The sequence below is a fragment of the Coptis chinensis genome, chromosome 7 (genome assembly GCF_015680905.1).
Source record: "Coptis chinensis isolate HL-2020 chromosome 7, ASM1568090v1, whole genome shotgun sequence".
Classification (NCBI taxonomy): Eukaryota; Viridiplantae; Streptophyta; class Magnoliopsida; order Ranunculales; family Ranunculaceae; genus Coptis; species Coptis chinensis.
In genome coordinates this window covers 79,681,085-79,700,953 of record NC_141462.1, presented here as the reverse complement: position 1 = coordinate 79,700,953, position 19,869 = coordinate 79,681,085, and the positions used below count along the sequence as shown (strand labels likewise).

At 36.7% G+C, this 19,869-nt stretch overlaps 1 protein-coding gene and 1 long non-coding RNA gene across 2 annotated transcripts; both read left to right on the top strand.

Annotated features, from left to right (window-relative positions):
* Positions 1-1,387: 1,387 nt before the first annotated feature.
* Positions 1,388-2,956, top strand: LOC147489173 (uncharacterized). Its single transcript, XR_015203063.1, has 4 exons — positions 1,388-1,604; positions 2,022-2,092; positions 2,350-2,418; positions 2,490-2,956. It is a non-coding gene; the product is annotated as an uncharacterized LOC147489173 (long non-coding RNA).
* Positions 2,957-5,871: 2,915 nt separating this feature from the next.
* LOC147489172 (Zn-dependent exopeptidases superfamily protein) lies at positions 5,872-19,854 on the top strand. The gene is made up of 10 exons (XM_086570871.1): positions 5,872-6,147; positions 6,207-6,288; positions 6,357-6,492; positions 6,564-6,836; positions 11,836-11,980; positions 12,453-12,692; positions 13,101-13,233; positions 13,596-13,777; positions 15,676-15,788; positions 19,622-19,854. Exons 1-10 carry the CDS (start codon positions 5,953-5,955, stop codon positions 19,725-19,727), a joined length of 1,605 nt encoding a protein of 534 aa, XP_086426997.1. The 5' UTR covers positions 5,872-5,952; the 3' UTR covers positions 19,728-19,854.
* Positions 19,855-19,869: the final 15 nt, after the last annotated feature.

Below are 19,869 nucleotides of genomic sequence, written 5' to 3'. Positions count from 1 at the left end.
CTCCCAGCCTCCCAAATATCTCGTTTTCCACTCTCCAACGTAACAAGGTAAGTATTGATTTTTATAATTGCAAGCACCGATTTTTTAAAATTGGAAGAACGAACGAATTTAGTCCCTTCTCAAAAGCCCTAGGTCGTAACTATTCTTCTTCAACCTAATGAAATGAAATTCCATCCCAACTTTGTGGCCTACTCAGAGTTATAACTAATTTGAAGGTGGAGTGTGGACGCATCTCTTCCTCTCTTGGATCAGTGTACTTCATCTCCTTCATAATGCTTCAAGGTACGGTTTTTCTTTTCTATTGATTGGAGACTTTGGATGTAGCATTTTAATATTTGGCAAAATTAGACATGCTCATGAGATGTGTTGTTTCGGAGGATGATGTCCATGGTGGAGAGATATTCTCCAAAACTAAATATATTAATACATATTGTCTATAGGGATGTCAATTTGTAATGCCATGATGCATGTCAATCTAGATAGCCCGACCATTTAAGGGATGTAAGCCTCATAAACACTGATACACAGTCTCCTTCTCAATCTAGCCTGACCATTTAAGGGATGTAAGCCTCATATACACTAATACACAATCTCCTTCTTACTATTGATAGAATCTACATGTTTATATTTAATAATATAGATATTTTGCAGGTGAACGAGTTTATTGGTGCTGACTTGAGTCCTAGAAATATCTTCTTTCAGATAGATAAGAACTGGCCCCTCTTAGTCATCCTTGATATAGGTGCCACAGCTAGAGTGCCAAGGATGTTTATGCTACTGGCAGACGGGATGGCCGCACTACTGCAGAATACCTTCTGAAGTTATCAAAGAAACAGAAGTGTTCGTATCCTCATGCCTTCATTGAGGTCACTATGTTAGGGTTACATATGATATGCAATTAAGCTAATGTGCAGCCGTGCAGGTATGTTAGCATGTAAGATTTGAGTGCCTCCTCTCTTAGAACTTGTGGTCATGTGCTTTGATTTGTTTTGTAAACGCCTTTAAGTTAGATCTGTTGTCAATGGAGTAAATTACTTTACTGGTCTTTTTATTAGTCATGGTCTTTCATTCAATAGAATGTTGAAATACCCTGATGAGAATGAAAGGAATTTGGGGAAGAGACACTACTTTGAGTAAAACCAAAACAACTAACAGATTATGTTAAGTGTTAACATTAGAAAAGAATACACGTCCCTTTCTTTGCCACAGCATCAGCCTTCGTGTCATGATTGACGTCAGGGTCAGAACAATTCAACTTAACATTGAGATAACAATGAATTCTTTCCAATCAAAAAATGTCATCATTTCGAGGCTCTTGATGGTTAATGACCCCCAACACACATACACACAGACCAACCCCACCCACCTTCTATCTCTCTCTCTCGTGAAGCTCAGCAGTTGCAAAGTTATTGGCAAAGGAGGATGTTATCTTATCCATCAAGGCTTTACTCTTTGGTGATCTAATAAGTTTTACGTATAGGAATTCTCTTTGAGTCGTTGTGGCTTGACCGGAATTTCTATTGTGTGCAAATACTGGTTGATTTCAATGTCAATTGAGGACCTTTTATTTGGAACTTGTGGTTGTATCTTTCTTCATTTTGAAAGTACGGATCTTTTTTCATTATCTAAGCCAGGGGATGCGCCTTGCCCCTGGTCTTGACTTTGCTATTTAAATAGATTTCCCTCTGTAGATGTCTAATCCTTTCAATTCAAATCATTACGATTCCAGAAATAGATATATATTATATAACATATATATTATATATTTGGTTGATGCGAACTAGTAAACTCTGCAAAGTCATCATAGACTTTGCAACTTTTCCTTCAGTAATGCTACTTCGACCCACTTATTTGACCCTACTATTTGAACCTATTGATGTGTCAAAAGTCATCATCATTGCTTTACATAGAGATAGGTGTCCGTGTGTATGGTAATATAAACCAACGTTATCCAAATAGTGAGTCACAATATAATTATTCTCTACTCACATTTTGAGCTTCCTCTTTCACTATCATTGCAGCACTCCAAGACACTTAGAAGGCAGTGTTTTCCATATCAAAAACTCCGTCTGAAGCACAAGTACTTATTGAGGTAATTTTTTATTTACTACAAAATATGAATTAAGAAAAGCACTTTGAGGGTAAACCTTTGAAAACTTGTTAAGTTTCAAATAATGTTATTTCAACAAGATCTTGATCAAACCGCACTGGCTCTAGCTTACCCATTTTGCCTCGTGCCCAGGGGAGCTTAGTATTGCCTAGACTGGCAAATATACTCTATCCAGACTTTGCATTACACCATAAATTTATTTGGACCTTATGAGGCATTTATATTCCTTTGTCTTTTAGGTCTTTGAGCAAGGACTGCGTGGAGTTGTTTTGAAGGTCGAAGATGTTGATTTTGTCCTTGAATTGAAGGTAATTTCTCTTGGAGTAGAGGTTTTCCATTATAGTAAGGCATTGGCTGTAATCGTGGCTGGCATTATTAGGACTGTATTGACAGAAGATGTGAATCCATTGAACTTGGTTAAAGCTACTGTTACACGTGTTCAAGTGGAATGGGTGATCACATGTGTTGATTTGTGCACTCTCTTGAGTCCCGGCGAGGGAATTCTGGTCTGATCTAGACTCTGAATTTGTTATGTCGCTCCAATTGAGAAAGAAAGAATAAGGACTTGACGATGGTCTCTTCACTGACATCAGGTTTGCTTCTTAATTCTAGGTGCTCTCTTCTTTGTTTTTTTTTGTTTGTTTCTGCTACTATAGCGGCTAGTATCTTACTTACCAATTACCATTAGTCTGGCTAAGTCAATATACTTTGACAGCAAGTTTGTTAATAGCGTTTGTGAAGCCCACTCTTTTGTTAATTGAAGTTTGTTCAACAAGATGTTGCTAGAAATTTTTTGGCATCTCCTTTTTAAGTTTTTTTGGTTGTAAATATGGAGGGCCCAGTTCTTTATTGTTGTTTTGGGACTGGGAACCATTGTGTCATTGCTTTAAGTCGAATAAGTATAATGCATGATTTTCTGTTGATCCTACCTAACCTAACGTAATATGTTTGCTTCCTTATCAATGGGTTTTAGTTAAAGGCGGTTCATGTTGGTAGTTACAGATTTTGGACTATTGAAATCTTGGTCCAAGGATTGGAATTTATGGTTAATTACAATATCGCTAAAATCTCTATCGTATTATCAAATTGAGAAATTCAAACTTTGCAGGCTTATTATTTCGGTGTTAAGTTGAATGATATTGCTGCAATATTCTCATTTCTTGCTTATTTGTTATTGCCTTTGGTGTGAGGTTTTAATCATGGATTCTCAATGACATAAGAATGTAACTTAAGCATGCATCAACAAGAAGCATAGCTATAACACCAAGATGCAGTAGGATGATAAAATGAAGGGTGTTGATAAATTAAGCTTTCCTTCTCAAGTTGTCCTTTTGTCTCCTAGTGATCTAGCTTGTGAATTCTGGTATGCTTTTCGTCCTACATAATACGCTATATGGTAGTGTAGGTTAACTATCTATTAACTTGCTCATGCCAATTATTTATCTGATTGTAGTTGTAGGTGATGAATGCAAATAAGATAGGAATAGAATGGTCTGCAAATCCAAAAGCTCGCTTGGAGATCCCAATTTGATGCTCGTGCCTTTGTCACGCGTAAGATCAGTCACATCAGTATGACAAACAAGCCTAGATGGCAAGATAGCAGGACGTCCATCTCTGAGGGTTCCAGCAAGGCCGCAAGTACTTGACTTTCAGTTGATTGCACCAAGCTAGGCGACATCCCATCTAGTAAGTTTTACCTCCTGAGAACTAAGCCTAGACTTGCGCCTCATCTAGATGATAGTTCATATTGGGAGTTGTAGACTATGGACTATTGAAAACACCAGCTAGGCATCATTAGTGGTTTAGGTTTGTTTTTGCGAATTATGTTCTCTATTCAACTATTGCTACCATTTTCTATATTGGAGCTTGTCTTGTGAAAGATAAAATATCCACATTTAATAAATTTTTCACGGTAGAATGTTAATTGATTGTTGTTTTTCTTTCATATCGATTAGATATAGTTCTAATCTACATCTGTTTGCAGGTTTTCTTTGCTCTAACCATTGGGCCATGAACATTTCTCAAGCCAATGCAATGGCTGAAAAGTAACAAAGCCAAGGACTCCGCTGCGTCTATTTTCAACATTCTTGACAGTAAACCAAAGATAGATTCAAGAAATGATGAAGACGACACACTAGCCAGTGTGAGAGGTGATATTGACTTACATCATGTCCGCTTTAAATACCCAACAAGCTTGGATGTGCAGATCTTCTAAGACGTGTCTGAGTATTCCATATCGAAAGGTTAAAAACATGTCTTACTATATAGTTCAAAGATTAGTTGATATATATAATATTTGAGTTATTATCAATGATTGATCAGTAGTACTCTTTGGAAGTTATGTTCATGTTTGACATTGTTCATTCAATAAAATGAGATTCTGCAAAGAAATTGACTTATGTTGGGTTGCTTTTGTGGATTGGTGTTGATGTTTATGAATATAAAGGGTAATGTGGTGGTTGTTCGGGAGAGTGGTTTCTATTTGCAGGTTGTCATAACAATAACAAAACATTAAAATGAAAAAAAAAAAAAAAAATAAACTATGTGGCAAAAAAAAGAGGTGAGATAAAATGTTGTACATGTGATCACCCTTTCCAAAATAATTTATCACGGTTTACTTTTATCATCTCGGTTTCAATAAAAGAACATCTCAATTTTCTTCTATACTAATTGGTTTCAATCACAATTCATCTTGGTTTTATTCCATATAATCTCTGTTTGATTGATAAAACTGAGATAATAGATTTAGATAAGATGTCAAACTTCTGAGATAATTTAGTAGTTTATTATCTCGGTTTTATAAAAGTCTATTATCTCAGTGGTTTTTACCTCGGTTTGTTTTTCCTAGAAAACTGAGATAAAAGCTCTAACATCTCACCTTTTAGCTGAGTTTATAAGCCCTTTTTTTAGTAGTGATATAGTACAAATACTATTGCAACTATTCTCATAAGCCTCCGTAGTAATGCAATCCGAAATCGTACATTTTGATTTAGAAAACATTGAATTGTTAAATCTTAAACAATTTAGGAGGACCATATGCGTCATTTGAAGTCAGATCGAATTGGTCTCTTTTGTAGTCATGTAAGTACTTTAACATATTTTTTTTATTTGGTGTAACATCTCCATCAACATAATTGCGACTAGACACAACCGATTGCGATCCCGGGTTTCCGACAAAATTCTTACAATGCCAAGAGATCTTCGCATCACAGTGCAAGTAGATCTTGGCATCACAAGTCTTTTAACTCCAGGATGATACGTAACAACAATTACCTGAACTTGTACTTGTTGAAATGTATATATTTGGGGTGCTCCTATGATATATGTTCAACATCAATAATAGGAGACTTACTTGAATACTTGTTAGTTACCACTTTAAACAATAAAAGATTTTAGTTTGCAATATGGTCCTTGTAAAAATGTTGGACGACTATTTTACCTTGGTTCTAATTTGCCAAAAAATTGACGGGCATCAAATTTTGATTTGCATAAATTTTGTATGGTTTGTCGGTTTGTTTAATTTGCAAAAAAATTACGGATGACTATTTATATAACATATAGTAGGAGATCATTGAAACTATTCCCATAAGCTGCAACTCGAAATCGTACATTTTGATTTAAAAAACATTGGAGTGTTAAGTCTTGAACAATTTAGAAGGACGCATATGTGGTTTGAAATCAAATCGGTTTGGACCATTTTGATGTGGAGATAGAGCTCCAATATTTCCATCATCATATTTCCTAGGAAACTGATTTGTAATAACACTAAAAGGGTAAGGGCATATTTGGCAAGTTGATACTGATCAGTGATCGCATCTTCAGTCTGTTCTGCTTTTTCTTCCATGATACCAAAACACAAAATGGCGGCAATGCACAGTTTTCACTTCCTCAAACCTTATTCCTGTTCTCCAATCACTTCATCTTCTTTATCCCCAAAATACCCCTATTATTTCCCTCAAATTCCTCTTCGGAAATTCTCATCATCCACTCCTCCTCCTCCTCTTATTTTCTGCTCCAAATCCGAACCAATTCTCCAGGTAAAACAAAACGCTAACTTACGCTTATTTCCCCAGTCTCTAATATTTGTTTTCCACAGGATTCGAAAGAAAGTTCAGCATCAATAGTAGGAGACTTACTTGATTACCTCAACGAGTCTTGGACTCATTTTCACGCTACTGGTAAAAACTAAACTATCTTATATTCATTTCCATATATGCTTGGTTCACGTTTTTCATTATTTTTGCAGCGGAAGCAAAACGCCAATTAATAGCTGCGGGGTTTCATTTGTTAAAGGAGAATGATGCCTGGGATTTAAAGCCCGGTGGGCGATACTTTTTTACCAGGAATATGTCTTCTTTGGTTGCTTTTGCCATTGGACAAAAGTAAGTAAACCATTTTGTTATTACTTAATAGTTATGGAACTATGGTTGTTGAAGTTTTATAATAATTGTAGGTACAATGCGGGTAGTGGTTTTCATGTGATTGCTGCACACACAGATAGTCCGTGTTTGAAATTGAAACCAAAGTCTGCGTCGTTGAAATCTGGATATCATATGGTGAATGTACAGACTTATGGAGGTGGTTTATGGCATACATGGTTTGATAGGGATTTAAGCGTTGCAGGACGTGTTATTTTGAAAGCTAGTGATGGGTCGTTTATTCACAAGCTTGTCAAAGTGAAAAGACCTCTACTACGTGTACCTACATTGGCAATTCATCTTGATCGGTATGTTACTTATGGTGAACGTTGGTTGAATTGTTTCGTAGGGAGTCATGAGTGCCTTAAGATTTACTGCTGATTGAGTCTATGCTAGTGTATTCGATTGGACAACTCAATTATAGTTTGAGAGACTGAGCAGTGAGTGAATTTGTTCTATGCATTTAGATGTTGTCTGTGTTGTGGAGATAGAGGACCTATATCAAGGATAAAGATTCTACCGTTCACATCTCTAAGGAATTTTTAGTGACTTAGTGGCCTGTGTGTGAAATCTTAAAATGGGTAGGCCCATCTTTATTGGTCTATAAACTTGCTGTCTAAGTCTCTCTAACCTGTGTGTTAGTATTCTTTGTGAAGAGTTGGCTTATATAATAGAGCTGATAAGATTGAAGTTCAGCAATTTCTAAGGGTTCTCAATTGATCTGTCATTGACATACAGATTGCTTGGCGTTGTTTATTATTTGTCAATATTGAGATCTAAAAACTGTTCAATCAATTCCTAACTTGGTTGCAGCCAACCCAAAGAGTCTAGTTTTTTTACTATGGTTAACTGATTGAACTGTACGTCTGTAGTCTGTACCTCTCTATCCTCTGGTCAATGAATCATAGGACAAGAAACCAAGAAACATGTTTGTTGGTTGCCGAGTATCATATGTCCAACTAGGGATATAGTCCAGAACAATTGATATGTTTGATAGGTAAATATAATTTATTTATTAATATGAAACCAATCAAAAGAAAGTAGGATGAGGTGTCCTACTAGTACAATGACAAACAAAACAAAGAAAGATAAAAACAAGAAATCACTAATCAAAGGTCCCTAATCAACAAATCTAGGAATCCCTTCAAAACATAAAATGGCTGAAAGGTATATCCCTCATCTCGTCACACACCTTGGACCAAAAGAATAAAAGACCTTTGATAGACACGATGGCCTCCTCCATATTCCTTTCCAACCAAATTCCCCACAAAATGACAAAAGGAATCATGCTCCAAATGTGTCTTTCCATTTCTGCATCAACTCTCAAATCCCATGAGGCAAGTAGCACTTTCACCGAACCTAGGCAAACCCATTGAAACCCTGATATGCACATAAAGCTACTCCAAATGCCCCAAAAGAAAGAACACCGTAAAAGGATAATTCACAGACTCACCCTCAGCCAAACATAGTAGATGGAAATCAATAAGAATTTTCGTAACACATCTCATCCTAAGGTTATCTAAGGTAATACGATTTAAAGTGGCACACCACACAAATAAAACAATTTTTGAAGGCACTTTGGAGCCCCAGAATTGTGCGTGGAAAATTAGGGATAGGTCCCGGTCTAGATCTAGGTGGAAGAATTACAGATCGCAACCAGAATGAAATTGACTTAGTCTAAAACCTCCCATTCTCGTCACAAGACCAAACCCTTCTTTCTTTGCCCGATCTTGCAAGAGGAATATGATCCAGTAATTGCGTGAGGGCAGCCACACTTACAATGTCCCTGTCCGAGAGAGCAACATGAATTCCCCAAGTCCCAATCACAGTTTCCATATTCTCCTCCTGAACGAACAAGTTAACTAGGTGATTCTTAAGATCAGATAAGGCATATTGTTGAGGAATAGCACGGAAAAGAGGTCTCTCACCCAACCACATATCCTCCCAGAACCAGATCCTCTCACTGTTACCCAAAATGAATTTAGTGTTCCTTTGGAAAAACTCCATAATATTGTAGATGCTTTTCGAAACCCTACAACCATAAGGAATGGACACTGAACCACTACAACCTATATGATTCTCACCGTAAGGAATAGATACTGAACCACTACACCCTATATGATTCTCACCAAACCTAGAAGTAATTACCTTCCTCCAAAGGCGTTCTCTCTCCTCCCCGAACCACTATAGCCAGTTACCTAACAAAGCAAGGTTGAACTTGTGTAAGCTCATAACACCCAAAGCACCTGCCTGCTTCAACAAATAGAGCCTATTCCATCCAACTAGATGAAACCTATGTCTTCCCTCGGAATAGGGTAGGAAATTGGGTTGGGCATACCTGAAACCCGAATACCCTGGGTTTGGTATAAAATGATAACGGTTTAAGTTAAATCGGGTCGGGCTTGGGTTTGAAATCTCAACCCGGTCAGATTCGGGTGTGGATACAAATATGTGAATAAAATCTCGGGAACCCGTTTGTATATCCGAGTAGTAACAAAAGATATAAAGGGTAGAGTCATACATATTGTCAAATCCAAGTTTGAATGTTTGACATACTCATTATATTTAATAATGGCAACATTCATTCTTTGAAAGGAAGTCCAAAAGACCAAGACTCTTCAATTCCTCATCCATTTGTCTCTATCTTCAAAGCCCTCCAAGGTCTTTGTCATCGTCTTCATCCCCAAGTGGCTTGATCATACAAACAACACAAAACCTTTTTCCCTGATTTCTTGGGCTATATTTAGTGGCTATGTTTTTAATCTCTAGTTTATGAGCTTCTGTTCAATTTAAACTTTCAGTAAGCTTGTGAAATGGGATTTGGGCATTAATTAATACAACTCAACTTGCACTCACTCTATGGTTGAGTGGTTTCAAAACCCATAGTCATTTCATTTGAACATTTGGCAAGTTAAAATTTGAGTTCTATTTCGGTGTTCTGGAAACGCTAACCGGGTTCCGGATTCGGATACAATTTTAAAATTCAGTTTTGGGTTTGGGTTTGGTCAATGTTCTAAAAAACGCTAGGCGGTGGTCGGACGGTAGGGTAGCGCCTAGGCCTTCTAGGCGGTGCCTAGACGGGCTAGGGCTAGGCAGTTTTATATATATATATATATATATATATATATATATATATATATATATATATAAGTTTTACGTATGTATTTATTTTAAGTTAACCTTTAAGTTAACTTAAAATAAGTACGTACATAAAACTTCACCTACAAAATGAATTCAAACCTAATTTTTTGTGGTTATGAAACACTCACCATAATGATTATCTTCTCAAAATTTCAGCTCATTTGGAAACCTTGAAACCTCTAACATAGATAAAAATTGTTGTCATCTTTAAAAAGAAATCTAACGGTCCAGAAATGTTGAATTTTTGTAATTATTTTTTGCCAATGTTAGAGGTTTCCAAATGAGTTGAAATTTTGTAAAGATGATTTTAATATTGAGTATATCATATGCACAAAAAAATAGGTTTAAATTCATTTTGTAGGTGAAATTTTACTTACGTACTTATTTTAAAGTTAACTTGAGTAGCTACTTTTAAGAGAAGGACTGTATATATATATGTGTGTGTGTGTGTGTGTGTGTGTGTATGTGTGTATAATTTTTTTTTTTTTCTCTGGATAGAATAGGTTATTTGATACATGGCAAGACTTAGCTCGATATCAAAGTTGTTGGAATTGAAAAGGTGAAACGAAATGGAAAAATGGGTCACCGTTTTTCTTCTTTCTTTCATCTGTTTCTCTTGGTTGAAGTGATTGTTTTTTATGTAATTGTATTGTATTGTAAACTGCATGAATTGATTGCAATGGGATGAACTACTTTTAATGAAATCAATATTTTCCTTTTGAAAAAAAAAGGAGAAAAGAAAATTAAGAAAAGAAATACATACCGATTGAGAGAACTGAGAGAGAGAGAGAGAGAGAGAGAGAGAGAGAGAGAGAGAGAGAGAGAGAGACGCCTAGGCCATTTTTTAGAACACTGGGTTTGGTTACGTTTCGGATTCCTCAAAAACCAATTGAGTTCACCACCTCAGAGTCATCCCAAAGAAAGTTCCTAATAATCGCTTCCAATGTATGTGCAACACTCAAAGGCATGTGAAAAAGAGACGTGTAGGTAAACAAGCATGCTAGAGAGAGTTCTTTTGATTAAAATAACGTGGTCGCTTTTGGACAGGAAACGCCCTTTCCACGGGATATTACATTCTCCCCACCTCAGGAGAGAGCTGTCTTCGGCTCTGATACCATTCTGTAATGATCCACCGCTTCCTACCATGTTGATATTATCTTCACTTAGCCATCGCGGACATCCAACAGTGTGGGGAGAGAGAGGACATCCAATAGTGTGGGGTTTTGACGCCGGATAGCTGCTTCCCAGGAGGTCACCCATCCTTTGATTACTTTCACCGAAGCACGCTTAACTATGGAGTTGCCACGAAATCCGTAGCCAAATGTTCCGGAAAAGGCCTCGACGTTAGGATTTAGCGGATCAATTATTTAAGCCCCAGATCTCAAACAACTTCCTAGATGATAGGATGCATATCTAGCGCAACCAACACCCCACAGGCTAGATGTCTTTCCAGATACCTGACGCAACCTCTCCCCACGGGATAGGCCTCTTTTCAATATATCCCCACGGGATATTATATTCCCAAATAGCTTTAGACTTATAACCTGCTCCCAAAGGAAGGCTTGAGTATTTAGAAGGAAGAATCCGAACTACACAGTCTATAGCAGAAGCCAAACTATAAACTCCACCCCCTCTCCCACTCCCACTATAGCAGGACAATTGATCATTGAACACACTTTCACTCCATTATGTTTTCTGCCTAAGTAACTTTATTGAAACTTTTAGACTATAAGGTGACCTTGACCTTGTTGTTCGTCAGATTGGAGTATCTCTAACTGAAGAGAGAATACTAGTTAGATTTAAATTTCTGGTAGGAGAAGGAATAGAAGTGCAGATTTGGCCACATACAATTACATTGTTTGTCTTTTTGCTGATCATTCTAGCTCGTAGCTTAAAAATATTGAACAAATTTAGAAGAACCTCAGCTAAATGGTGCTGAAGACTTGGTTGTGCATAGCGAGAACAGTCTAAAGAAAAATTCTAATTACAAGAGAAAAACCGGAACATCATTTCCATCACAGCAGTTGCTATTATAACTTTTGTCCTACCATTTTTATCAGTTCTTGTGATAATGCTGACTTAGTTTTTAGGAGATTGTTGTGTTAATCAATGTAAGTTACAAGGGAATCACTGACTCGTAGTATCTGCTGTCATTTTTTTGTTTAGCACAGTGAACAAGGATGGGTTCAAACCAAACTTAGAGACTCACCTAGTTCCCCTTCTCGCAACAAAAAGTGAGGAATTCGTAGATTCCAAAGAGAAACGTAAACCACAATCTTCGAAAGCTGCTCATCATCCGCTGCTTATGAAGGTGTTTTCTTGGTTGTTATTCAGTCAAATTGATGGGAAATTGAAAATATAAGGAATTGGCTTGGTATACTAAACAGAGATTATATACCAACTTACATTGAATGTTTATATGCATGGAATCTATTAATATTCGTATGAGAAAAACCTCATACCAAAAGTTGACTTGATGTTTCTATATTAGTTCTCCATTCTTTGAATCCATAGTGGATTTATCCATACTTGTGAGTTGTGAACAACCAAAATATTTCTTGAAAAAGGATGACGTTACATCTTATCCGATATTTTTTTTTGAGTTTCGGAATTCTGCATTGTTAGACTTCTAACATGTGATGGTACTTTACCGTATTATGTAGTCCCTGATGTACTGTTCTTACTAGCTATTGCCTATTGGAATATTGGATTTCCTAACCAGTAAAAACTGCATGCTAAGATGACTGTTTTCCCCTTCTCAATTTAGTAATTGTGAGTTATAGGTTTTGTCAGATGAACTGGGTTGCAGCGTTGATGAGATCACGAGTGTCGAGTTGAATGTTTGTGACACTCAGCCAAGCTGCCTTGGAGGGGTTAATGATGAATTTATATTTTCTGGAAGGCTAGATAATCTCGCCTCAAGTTATTGTGCGCTGAAAGCTCTTGTTGGTTCATGTGAATTTCCTGGAGACTTGGCAAATGAACATGCTATTCGGATGGTTGCTTTGTTTGACAATGAAGAGGTAACATTGCATACCAAATATTGCGACTTCTAATAATTGCACACAATGTGCTTCTATGACCATTTTCTGTTTGCTTTAAGAATTTTGGGGCCCGTTGTTTTTCTTGGAGTTGGTTGTTTGAATTGGGGATTTTAACCCTTTGTTGTGAAAAACACCACGTCTTCCGTGAATCAAGAATTCTTCTAGTACTTTAGACCACATTTTCAGCCTATAGGATCTCCCATTTATACTTCAAGGAAAAGTTTCCTCTTATTTTTCAAGAGTTTTCCTTTTCCGAAATTCTGCTCTTTAGTTTCAATTTTTGATCTGTGTATACTGGAGAAATAGTGAATGCATTAACTTTCCCCCTTACTCCTCTGTAGGATGGATGGCAGTGTGTACTTATTAGTTCTATCTGTTGTTGCACAGGTGGGGTCAGATTCAGTACAAGGAGCGGGTGCACCTACAATGTTTCAGGCCATGAGAAGAATAGTTGATTGCTTGTCTCAGGAGTATGTGCGTGAGAATGCCTTTGAGCGTGCAATTCGTCAATCGTTTCTAGGTATTATTTGTTATGATCCATTTTTACTTCACATCTGAGGATCTATCTAATATCAATCATAACTGCATATCCTCTTTTTATTTTAATTTTTTTTCTCAAGTACTGGCAATCATAACTGCATAAATCATAATGCTTCATTACATGAGCACAAATTCACAAAACAATAAATAGTCTGTCATTTTTTTATCTTTTTGAGGAATTCCTTTGTAACTTGTCTGCCCACAAAGAATTTCCAGCTATAAATTATCCTTGAATTTGACAACTTTATATTTCTGTTCTTAAGCTCTTTTGGACTTACGAACTTAATGGCTATGTTTATGAGCATTAAGTTGAAGACATTTTCCTGGCTTTGTTTTATACAGTATCTGCAGACATGGCACATGGGGTTCATCCTAACTTCATGGATAAACATGAAGAGCACCACCGCCCAGAGTTGCAAAAGGGGCTTGTCATCAAACACAATGCAAACCAACGGTATGCTACAAGTGGAGTAACTGCTTTTCTGTTCAAAGAAATTGCTGAAATCCATGGCCTTCCAACTCAGGTAATTGGAGTAGGTGTTATACATTTTGTGTCAGGTGTATATCTGCTTGTATAGTTTTTCCTAATTCCCTATATTCCGAAAATGATGTTGTCTTCTACTTAAATCACTTCAACCCGAAGCATTGCAATTAGTATTGCACTATAGTACTTTTTGATTCGTGGAACAAATTCCTTTGAGTCAACCTGTCTGAACTTGTTTTCTAGGCATTTAGTTGAAAGTAATATGAAGATTTTCATGCTTTATGACCCCATTGTATGACCTAACCAATGGGACCATTCATATTGACATCCATCTATTTTCACCTTAGAATGCATGTTATCCACTTAAGATGCAATGAATTGAGGTATATTTCAATTGCTAAACTCTACAATCAGTCTCATGTGCAAATCAATATCTATGATCGACCCCAAAATTTCTATTGGACTGTTGTAGCATCAGTGAGACATGTCTTGACTCTAATGAGATGTGAGAGAGAGTCTCACAAGTTTTCTCTGCCTCATATGATATTGCATGAACCAAGTACATTTGCTAGGTTTCAGGTAAATACAAAGGTAAAATCTGCATATATGACTATATCTTCACTTGCAGGTCCAACATATAATTACGGGATTTATTGAACTAGAGCTAACTTACATAGTTACATCTAATTGTTAAACGAGCAGTTTAAATCAGCAAGTAGCAAAACCATTCGATTGATCCCTCCAAAGCACGGACGCGGCTTGGACACGTGTTCGACGTGGCACTTGCGTGTCCCTCGTGCTAGGGTAGTTTGGACGCGGTTTGGACTCGGCATGGACACGGACATGACTTATATAGTTATGTGAGATGTCTTTATGACTCTTTTTGTTGTAACTGTGTTTATGAATCTTGATTTATTATGATATGACTTAAAATCTAATGTTACATCAATATAAATAAATTTTAATATATTATTTAATATCCGTGTCCTTGCCGTGTCTGCACCCTATTTTTTTAAGAGATGATCGTGTCACCGTGTCAGTATCTGAATCAGTGTCGGTGACAGTGTCCGTGCTTCATAGATTGATCCATTACAGTTTGAAACCTGGCATTCTCATGGCTGACGGCTGAGTGTTTCCATCTTTTCAAGCTTTTATTAAGTTATTGGTAAATCAATGTATAAAATATTAATAACTAGCTTCTGAAGCCTTAGTTTTCCTTTTGCTTAACAAAATATACCTAGAAGCAGTTAAGGAAAGATCCGAATGATTTATTATTATTATTATTTATTGGCAAGCCTGTTTTAGATGAGATCAGTAACTCATTGTTGCTGGCGTGGTTCGAGGCCTAGATCCCTGGTATCAAAATATACCCAAAGGTTTTACCAACTTTGTTAGTTGGCACGTGTCTGAATCCTTTATTACTCTATTTGGTGAAATTTCCCTCTTTGGTGTCACATAAATCAGATCATGTTTAGTTTAATAACTTAGACTACTTCTCATGCAAGTGAAGTTATTTAAAGGGTGGTTTAAGTTCTCAGTCCATTGACTTTGTTAATATTGGCCAAGACTAGTAGATCGGAATATGGCCAGACACAAAAGGTTAGGAGATGAATAATTAAACAGATATTGGTAAGACTTACAGATGAGAATCATGTACGTGTCATTTGACTATTGGTTTCGTTTGTTGTCAAGAAAACCCTAGGTTATGAATAAGGGCTTGTGATAGATTAGAAGGTCGGTTGATTTGTTATTAATGAAAACATTTAAGGCTGAGTAGGGTTTATTCTCGTTTTCCCTAATTGTAATTTAGGGTTCTTTCTAATCTATTGATGTTTTGATCATTTAGTCGCTTCCGCCGATTAAATCACATCACTTACCTGCACTAATTACTAATTTGAATCCTAGAACTTATATGGTCTCTATTTTCTTTTAATGTAGGAATTTGTTGTAAGAAATGATATGGGATGCGGGTCCACGATCGGTCCAATACTTGCTTCAGGAGTTGGCATTCGCACTGTTGATTGTGGCATTGCTCAGCTTTCCATGCACAGGTAACCTTATATGTCTAACATTAAAGCCGTACTTATATTGTCTGCGGGAAGTTTGATGCTTTTTTATACCACACATCCTTACAATGTTCAACCTGTTCTATTTGTAAGACTACATGAGGTTGTAGCTAATGACTCTGATTAATGAACTAGAGTATTTCCCTCATTGGATTGTGTTCTGCAAAACATAACTATGTTTTTTTATAGATTACTGTGTTTTTTTGCCTTCTAGGATATACTATTTTACTATATATGAACGTGAAAGAGTTTGGGTACTAGGTCATTGTGCATAACAAGGAACTTTTAAGGATATCTCCATTTACATGTCTTACTATTCACAGAACAGTCTACATTTACTTTAGACTTTTAGGGATTTCTACTGTTAAGCTGTGCAGTTAAATCGCTACTCGGTCGCTATTCATTTGAAGAGCGAGTAGGTGTAATCGGTCGGGGATTAATCGGCATTAATCCGGCGACTTTTCATAACACTATATTTCTTTACAAATACTTATTAAATATATTTAACTTTGAAATACCAACATAATGGAGCCAATTAAGAACCCAATCAATCAATAAACAATTAAAACACTCAATCAACTAAAATAAATATGATTAAAGTGTAGAACTTTACAGAATCGAGGGTTGATCGGATCGGTGAAATGTCGAGTTCGATGTTTAACATTGAAATAGTTGAAATAGTGAACACAATTACTCGGCTAATCGGCTAAACGACACGTATTAATCAGCTAATCGGGGCTAATCGGCTGAGTACTCGAGGAGTTTTTGAGCCTGATTGTGATCGGGGATTAAATTGTTAATCAGGTCGGCTAAGCAGCGAGTAGCGAGTACTTACCGATTACTCGGCGAGTACTCAACGATTTAATAGTCCAGCTGTTAAGTAAGTTAATAATGTGTAATAAAACCGTATGGATGTGTCTTCATTTAATTTATTGTTATTGTAGCCTTTTATTTGGATATCTTAAGGATAGACATTCTTGTCTTAACATTTTCCTCTTTTCTCCTGGCATACCCCATACTTCATTCCACTTTGACCTTCCATAGAAAATAGATCCTCACACAATAAATAAATAATAACAAATTGAAGAAATTAAAGAGGAAGACGAGCTTTTATCGTGGTTCGGAAAACTAATGGTGCGTACGTCCACACTGATTGCATTGATGATATCATAATACACTCATTCCTTTACGTGAACAGGCTCTTCACATTCAAGCCCCCATTAATGGTTTGCTAGGGTTTCTCCTCCGTTTTTTTCAATATGGAATTAATTCATTTATTTATGGATATTAATCCCTTGATTTATGCATTCCAAGATATCCCTTGATTTCTTCAAATAATTGAGCCACCTGGTTCAATGAACCTGGCTTGCTTGGGTGATGCTTCAATGCTAAGCTGGTCTTCTTAATCTTGTAGTCCCCCTTTAATGTATATTTATTTATACACGTATTCCTTCAATTCTGTTAGTTATTGTAAGCACAACTTTATTGTCGGTCCAATATGTTTTGAACTTCTTGTGGCTGCTAGAGAGCTTCTATCTGAGTGATCTGATGCTTCCATGATAATAATGTTGTTTTTTGATAATGTTTCCATGATAATAAGAACCGCTTAAACGTTTGTGTTGATTCAAGTCATTGGTCATCCAAAGAGATCTTTCGTTACTTTTCTGATTCAATTTTTTTTGGAACTCTTCTTAATTGCCTATATTGTGTCTATCATTCTTTGTAGTCTTTAACTCTTGGTACCATAACAGCTCCTAGGGCATGCATCGTATACAGTGCGAAACTAGTTGCTGAAACAGTTTGCATAAATTAGTCTGAAAATGCTGTGTTGATATGTTTTTTCTTTCCCTTGAATGGAACCTATAGTAGATATTTGATAGTCTAAATCTAATTTATTCGAACAGCCTAGGACCCCATATCCAAGGCTTTGCTGTAAGTTTCAACTTTAAAGGCTTTGCATCATCCTCTCAACTGTTCCTTATATCTTTTAGCTATTAGGTTACTGTAAAAAGCCAAAGATTGTCAGTCCATTAGGCTTAAATAGTACATTAGATATGTTTTATGAGGGCTGAAGACTCGTAAGCTTGTTCCCTACTGTAAAATTTGATGGTGAAAATTTCTGATATTGCTATATTGCTATCTGAATGGGACCTGCTCATGGCGCTTAGTGAGGCAGAGTATCTGCAGGGTGTTAGTCGCCCCCATCCAAAATAAAACTTGCTGATTTCACCCTCGTAGGTATTCAACCAATTAATAATAAGATGAGAATTACTAAGAACAATTCTACTCTTAAGTACACTAGGAAATATACCAGTACCACCTAAACTGTTATTGTATACTCTAAACTCAAGCTGAAGAAATCGGTCATCTTCCCAACTACTAAAAGTTGACAATTAACCTTCTTCTTTAACTAGTGTTTGCTTTGATCCTGTAGGGGTAAATTTAGCTACACTCAAACTTCCTTTTAGCTTTTCTTTTGAAAGACTTGTTTCAGCCTTTTAGTCGCAGTGGTGGTTTGAAAAGTTATTGTGGGATTACCTATTTAGTTATGAGATCCGATAAGGAAAGATCATTCTCTCTAAATTTTGGAGAGATCAAGGCAAATAGCCGTTGGATGAAGAAATTTCTTCTTGAGATTGAGGTTGTTGCATGGCCCATAACTGACAAACCACACCAAACCATATGATCATGTCATCCAACGGGCGATATGAAGTGCCCACTAAATTTAGAGAGAATGATATCTCCTTATCATTTGCCTTTAGTTATTTGTTTACGAACGATGTTGGGTCTTTGATAGAACTTCTATAAGACTATCTCCAACGGTCCACCAAATTTGGTGGAACCAATCTCCAACCGTCGATCATATTGCTAATTTGCTAGACCCAAATCAGTTAAAATGCTAAATCCATTCTCAAATTTACTGTTAGGATTTAAGTGGATAGCATTGAGGGCACACGCCAAATGATACGGTGTGCAAGCCCACGCACCAATATCATGTGGCATGTGAACTCTTAAATACAATACAATTACGAGAGGAAAGAGGAAGGAAGTGGGATGAAACGAGGCTATAGCTGGAAGTAAAATAGTCAGACACCAAATGACTTGGCGTGTAGTTCTTACTTGGTCCAAGCGCCATATGAGATGGTCTGTGGTTGTTAGTTGTTACAAACGTTGGAGATGAAAAAGGTAACCTTTTATAGCTATTTGGAAAATAATGGTGAGGATGGCAGCCAATCACTGCCTTGGTTGGAGATAGTCTAAGACTCTAAGAGGGAATGGCAAGTACAGAAGTAAGGCTGTTGGTCAAACCCATGTCATGTCCATGGGATGATATGATATTTTACTGGTTTTTCCAGACGTAATAAAGTAATTGACTTCTTCGAATCTATGACGTTACAGTTGATTAGATCCTCCCATCATTCTCCTCTCGTTCATAAATATGAATGGATATCTCCTGCTCCTCCACACAGTTTAAGATATGAGATTCATTCTAAAAATACGTATACAACTTGATTAAATGATGGGGAACCTTGGCCATTTGAGTGCGTAACACATGCATCAGTAAACACTAAACGTGTCCATTACTTCATTATATATTCATACATGCAATCTAGTTCCTGGTATAATCTGGGCATGGCACTAGAGTATAACTGTTATCTACTTAGATTGCCAAGGCATGCATGGAAAACTAGAGTATAACTGTTATAATCTGTGCTTCTGCACCGTTCACCTCCTTGTTAAGTTTACAGTGATGTGTTTAAATTTTTTTATTGTGTTTGTATTATGCATTGACATAATTCTCTCTTTGCTGGCTGCAGTGTGAGGGAAATCTGTGGGAAGGAAGACATTGATATAGCTTACAAGCACTTCAAAGCCTTCTACAAGTCGTTTTCAAGCGTAGACAAAAAGTTAAGTGTTGACTGAATGCTCCTTGTATGTTCAAGCATTTGAGGTTGTTAAGCACTTTAACGAGGCAATATAAAAGGCTTAATAGATTACCATAATATTCTATTCTGTTACATCTTATGCATTTATGTAGTTCAGGACTTCATATCTAAACCCCCCT